This window comes from Propithecus coquereli, unplaced genomic scaffold (assembly GCF_000956105.1).
Source record: "Propithecus coquereli isolate 6110/MARCELLA unplaced genomic scaffold, Pcoq_1.0 Scaffold77, whole genome shotgun sequence".
Classification (NCBI taxonomy): Eukaryota; Metazoa; Chordata; class Mammalia; order Primates; family Indriidae; genus Propithecus; species Propithecus coquereli.
The window spans coordinates 6,127,300-6,132,764 of NW_012153840.1; the positions used below are offsets into that span (position 1 = coordinate 6,127,300).

The 5,465-nt window shown below is 36.0% G+C and overlaps 1 protein-coding gene across 1 annotated transcript in view; it reads right to left on the reverse strand.

Annotated features, from left to right (window-relative positions):
* UBE4B (ubiquitination factor E4B) overlaps window positions 1-5,465 on the reverse strand; it is a 129,929-nt gene that overhangs the window by 82,345 nt on the left and 42,119 nt on the right. Inside the window, exons 2-3 of the mRNA XM_012662501.1 lie at window positions 4,859-4,866; window positions 3,575-3,710 (exon numbers count right to left, since the gene is read on the reverse strand). Coding sequence (XP_012517955.1) covers window positions 3,575-3,710; window positions 4,859-4,866 — 144 coding nt within the window. The remainder of the gene's footprint in view (window positions 1-3,574; window positions 3,711-4,858; window positions 4,867-5,465) is intronic.

A 5,465-nucleotide genomic window follows, 5' to 3' on the forward strand; every position in this document is an offset into this window, starting at 1 on the left:
TTTACTTAAAAGTATGCTTTTTAAAAAATATCAAAATGTATAAAGGTTTTTTTTAAGCTCTGTATTAATTTTCCAACCTGATATACTAGTCAGAAAACATGATCTGTATGATTTTGACTCCTAAAACTTTTTGATTGGTGAGTATTAGAAAGAATGTACATTCTCCAACTGTAGGGCTCAAAGTTCTGTATCTTTCAATTAGATCAAGTTTGTTAGCTGTGTTTGTCTATATGCTTAATGATGCTTATTCTCCTTGATCTACTTACTGATGGCTGAAAGGGAAGTGTTAAAAATCTTCCATTATGAGTATGTGTCAGTTTCCTCTTCTAGTTCTATCAGTATTTGCTTTATTACATGTTAATGTTATATTACTAAGTGCCTATACATTTTGAAACTATTAAATCCTACTAGTAAGCTCAATATTTATTGTTATATAAAGCTTATTTCTAATAATGCTTTCTGCCTTAAAGTCTAATTATTAATGTTTACCCCGATTTTCTTCTATTTAGTATTTTCCTGGTGTATCTTTTCTTTTTCCTTTTAATCTTTCTCTACCCTAATGTTTTAGGTATGCCTTCTGTAAACAAATGTAAAGCTGGGTTCTGTTTTGTTTTTCATCCAGCCCATGATATTTAACTGTGACTTACTGTGATTACCAACCTATTTTGACTTTTGTATACTTAACTGTGACTTACTGTGATTATCAACCTATTTTGACTTTTGTATACCTTACTTTGTATTATTTGTACCTTTTAAAAATTTTATTTCTTTTTTCCCTTTCTTTGAATTGACTTAAGTTCCCTCCACCCTCACCTTCCACCTTGTTCCATATTTTTCCTTTTGGAAAATATATTCCATTTCTATTCTTGTAATGGTTACTCTTGAAACTTCAGCAAGTATTCTTAACTCAAAATCTAAAAGTCAGCCAGCATCTTTCCCCTGCTCCCAAGTACTCACAGCACAAGGACCTGAGAACACTTGCTCTAATCACACCCCTGCTGAATTACCTGCTACTGCTGTTCAGTATTTCAGATCTGATTTTTTTACTCCTCTCTCCCATTGTCATTTTATATGCTATACTGTTTTACACATCAGTGTTTGTTTACACGTACTACCTGTTTAATACTTTCTTCACTTATTTTCCTTTTTGTATCTCAGACATTAGTCCTGAGATCATTCTCCTTCATAAACATTTGTTAGAAGTTGGGGTCTTCTAGAGGCAGACCAACCAGTTGTTTCTTGTTTGTTTAAATCTATAAATGTCTTCATTTACGCTATGCTCTTAAAAGACAGTTTCACAGGGGTACACAACTCCCAATTGAATTACTTTCTTCCAGCAGTTAGCGCTATTATTCTGCCATCCTCTGGCTTCCATCATTGAGAGACTTAACTTTCATTTCTTTTGTAGATAATCTCTTTTCTCTCCAGCTACTCTAAAGGTCTTTGTCATTGGTGTTGTGCAATTTCACTATAAAGTGTCTAGGTAAGAGTTTCTCTTTGTTTATCCTGCTTGGGATTCATTGGGCTTCCTAAATCTGAGGATTCACATCATTAAGCAACTCTAGAAAAACATCCAGCCGTTTATCTTTTTCATAACTGCTCCTAAGGCAGGAGAGGAAAAAATATGGAATAAGAGTGAAGGGAAGGAATCTCTCTCCATCTTTATTCTCTATTCTCCTTTTGATATTTTAGATATATGTTAGACCTCTGTCTTCTATAAATCTCAATATCTTTTATATTTTTCATCTCTTTCTCTTTGTGGTATATTCTGGGTTATTTTTTCAGCTTTTTCAATCTGTCAATTCTCTCTTCAGCTATGTATAACCCACTATTTAGCTCTTACACTGAATTTTTTTTTTTTTTTTGAGACAGAGTCTCATTCAGTTGCCCAGGCTACAGTGCCGTGGCGTCAACCTAGCTCACAGCAAACTCAAACTCCTGGGCTCGAGCAATCCTTCTGCCTCAGCCTCCCAAGTAGCTGGGACTACAGGCATGCATCACCATGCCCGGCTGATTTTTTCTATATATATTTAGTTGTCCAGCCAATTTCTTTCTATTTTTAGTAGTAGTCGCTCTTGCTTAGGCTGGTCTTGAACTCCTGAGCTCAAACAATCCTCCCACCTCGGCCTCCCAGAGTGCTAGGATTACAGGCGTGAGCCACTGTGCCCAGCCTTACACCAAGTTTTTGATTTGAATTATCTTTCCACTTCTAGAAATTCTATTTGGTGGTTTTTCTTTTTTAAAGATGAGGTCTCACTATGTTGTCCAGGCTGGCTTCAAACTCCTAGGCTCAAGACATTCCCCCACCTCAGCCTCCTGAGTAGCTAGGACTATAAGCACACACCACCATGCCTGGCTACTATTTGGTTCTTCTTCGAATATGCTTGGTTGTTTTTATAGTCACTTGCACCTTATTCATATTTTCAGTTCCCTTTTTAATTTAAGCATACAAATTTTATATGCTGTATCTAATAATTCCAACACCCAAAAAATCTTTGGGAGAATAATTCTGTTGTTACTCATTCTGGTGACTGTTATCACAGTGACTTGTTTTCTAATATGTTTTGTGATTTTTGACTATAGCTCGTATTTCCTGGAACTTTTTCTTAGGAAATTCTCTGAAGATGATTTGTGTTAGCTTCTGCTAGATGCTAAAGGTACTATACACCTGGTTTCATTGTATGTATATGACAATTCTTAGCTTACGGCTTTCAGACTACACCAATGGTGTAAACCTAGGTCCTAAACACACACAAAAGTCACCTAGAGGCCATGAAATCCCTGAGTTGGCTTGATTTATTAAAAATACCTCTACACACAGCAAAGGTAATGAGAACACAATTATTTTTACTCTATGGGTTAGATCATTTTCTGCTTGCCCTTTTGCCTAAGAGGGTGGTCCTTCCTGAATTCTTGCCTTGTGTGGTGATCTCTGATCTGGCTCCTCACCCCAGTCCCACCAAATGTGGAGGCTCTACAGCAGTGCTCCCAACCCTTCTCATACCACGAAACACAGGAAATGGTATTTGTCTGGCCCACTGACAGGGACAGAGGGGGTTGCCTGAGCACAGAAGAGATCAGTCCTAGGGGTCCGGCTTACCCAAAGATCAAAGGAAGCAACACCTTGGCCACTCTATCCCCTATTTCTGGCGCACCTGATGCACAGGAAGGCTCTGTCTTTGGACATCCCAATCCTTAGGGAGCGAACAGGCTACTTAGCTTACCTGTCTGAAACCATCCAAACTTTAAATTTCACTAATCAGTAAAACTTGAAGAAATTTTTAGGGACAGACATAAGCTTGCGAACTTTATATTTACAAAATGAGGACATTAAAAAAATTTTTTTTACCACTACGCCATTATTTCATAAAAGACATTTAAGACCAAACAAAAGTATGAAGAACATTTCAGAATAATACAAAGACCTTTAAATTTAATGATTTTGGCTTTAATTTGCTAAGGACTGGCATGGTCTCTGGTTGGCATTTGAGACTACTGGACTAGAGACTAAAGTAAATGGATCTTTCTTTTTCCATAAATGAAATAGCAGATTAGAAAACTGGCTTCACTTTACCTTTTTTCACAAGAGACGCTATCGATATCCATGCTCTGAGAACGTGAGAGAGACTGAGATTGTGTTTCAAGGCTATTAGAGGGCGAGCTGCTGAGAGAACTGACTCCTTCACTGCTCTGGCTTCGATGGGCTACTCCTAAAAGAAAATGCATGAAAGATTAAGCTCCATGTGAAAAAACGTTAAAGCTATTTGTAATGGCAAAAGTAAACATCAACAATCTGCAGTCATGCCATCATGAAATTCCACAACTGAGGAACTTCTATCAGAAGATTATATTAAATGCTGGAAGTAATATTAAAATCATAGGAACACAGGCCGGGCGCGGTGGCTCACGCCTATAATCCTAGCACTCTGGGAGGCTGAGGCCAGGTGGATTGTTTGAGCTCAGGAGTTCGAGACCAGCCTGAGCAAGAGTGAGACCCTGTCTCTGCTAAAAAATAGAAAGAAATTAGCTGGACAGCTAAAAATATATGTAGAAAAAAAAAATTAGCCGGGCATGGTGGTGCATGCCTGTAGTCCCAGCTACTTGGGAGGCTGAGGCAGAAGGATCGCTTGAGCCCAGGAGTTTGAGATTGCTGTGAGCTAGGATGACGCCACAGCACTCCAGTCTGGGCAACAGAGTGAGACTCTGTCTCAAAAAAAAAAAAAATTAAAAAAAAAATCATAGGAACATTAGTAAGATATGACAATTTATCAATATACTTCACACGCTTCAGTAACAGAGCTATGCCTGATGCCTAAAATTGACTCCACATCACCTCTCTTACACCGATTCAAACTATGGTCCCTGCATACAAATTAGCTTCCATGATAGTCCAGAGAAATCCTTCAAAAGCACCAAAAATAAGATACATTAATCAATAGACAGATGTGTGAAGAAGTGACTATAATAAAATGTTAATGGTAGACTCTAGATAGTGAATATATGGGTATTACTGCAAAATTCTTTCAAATTTGCTGTATGTTTGAAAATTTCATAATCAAATGTTGAAAAATGGAAATAGAATTTAAGCAATGTCCTTCAATATAGATTAATCCACTTATTGACTGGACATCTTGGTGAAAATAAAAAAAAGTGACACTTTCCTTGCCTTCACAGAACTTACAGTATAGAGAAACTGTAGCCATGAATATAGGGACAGATCATTTCTCATAGCAATTTCCTCATCAGTGTCTTTAATATGTTTTTCACAGAATTTAAAAAATTATTTTAACTCTATAAATATCTTTCTACCAAAAAAATGTTCACCCAGGCATCTGCAAATATTTTAAGATACATATACCTGTGTTGCTGAAAGAAAAGTAAGACTCACATGTTAAAAAACAAAACCACTTGCATTATCAGTTGTAGCTTAAACAACTACCAAATGGATAAAATTTTAACCCTACCTGAATTCTAAGAATGAAAACTTACCACATTTTAATGTCTCTCTTCATTAAAGAATATTACAAAACATGTATCCATTCCTGAAAGCAGTTCTTAACATGTACTAGTTCATTAAAAATTTCTACAGGACTTACGAAGGAAATGGGAAACTAAATTTTCACTACTTCCAAGAAGACTCAAGTAAAATACACAAAGTATCTAATGTAGTAAGAATCTGAAATAAGCTTGTAGAAGACAATAAAACTTTAAATTCATTAATTCAAGAAGTATAACCCAAAGTAAGTTCTCAATAAACATTTATTGAAGGAATAAATAATAGAACATCAACAATATCCTTAGGAGAATATTATTTTACCTATCACAGTGAAAGGTTGAATAATTTTTAAATTAAAATTAATCAACAATAAAGTTCAATCATTTTCATGGGATATTAATTAAGCGGTCTTTAAAATTTCTACTCTATGGATTAATAAAATGTGGTATATGTATACCATGGAGTTCTA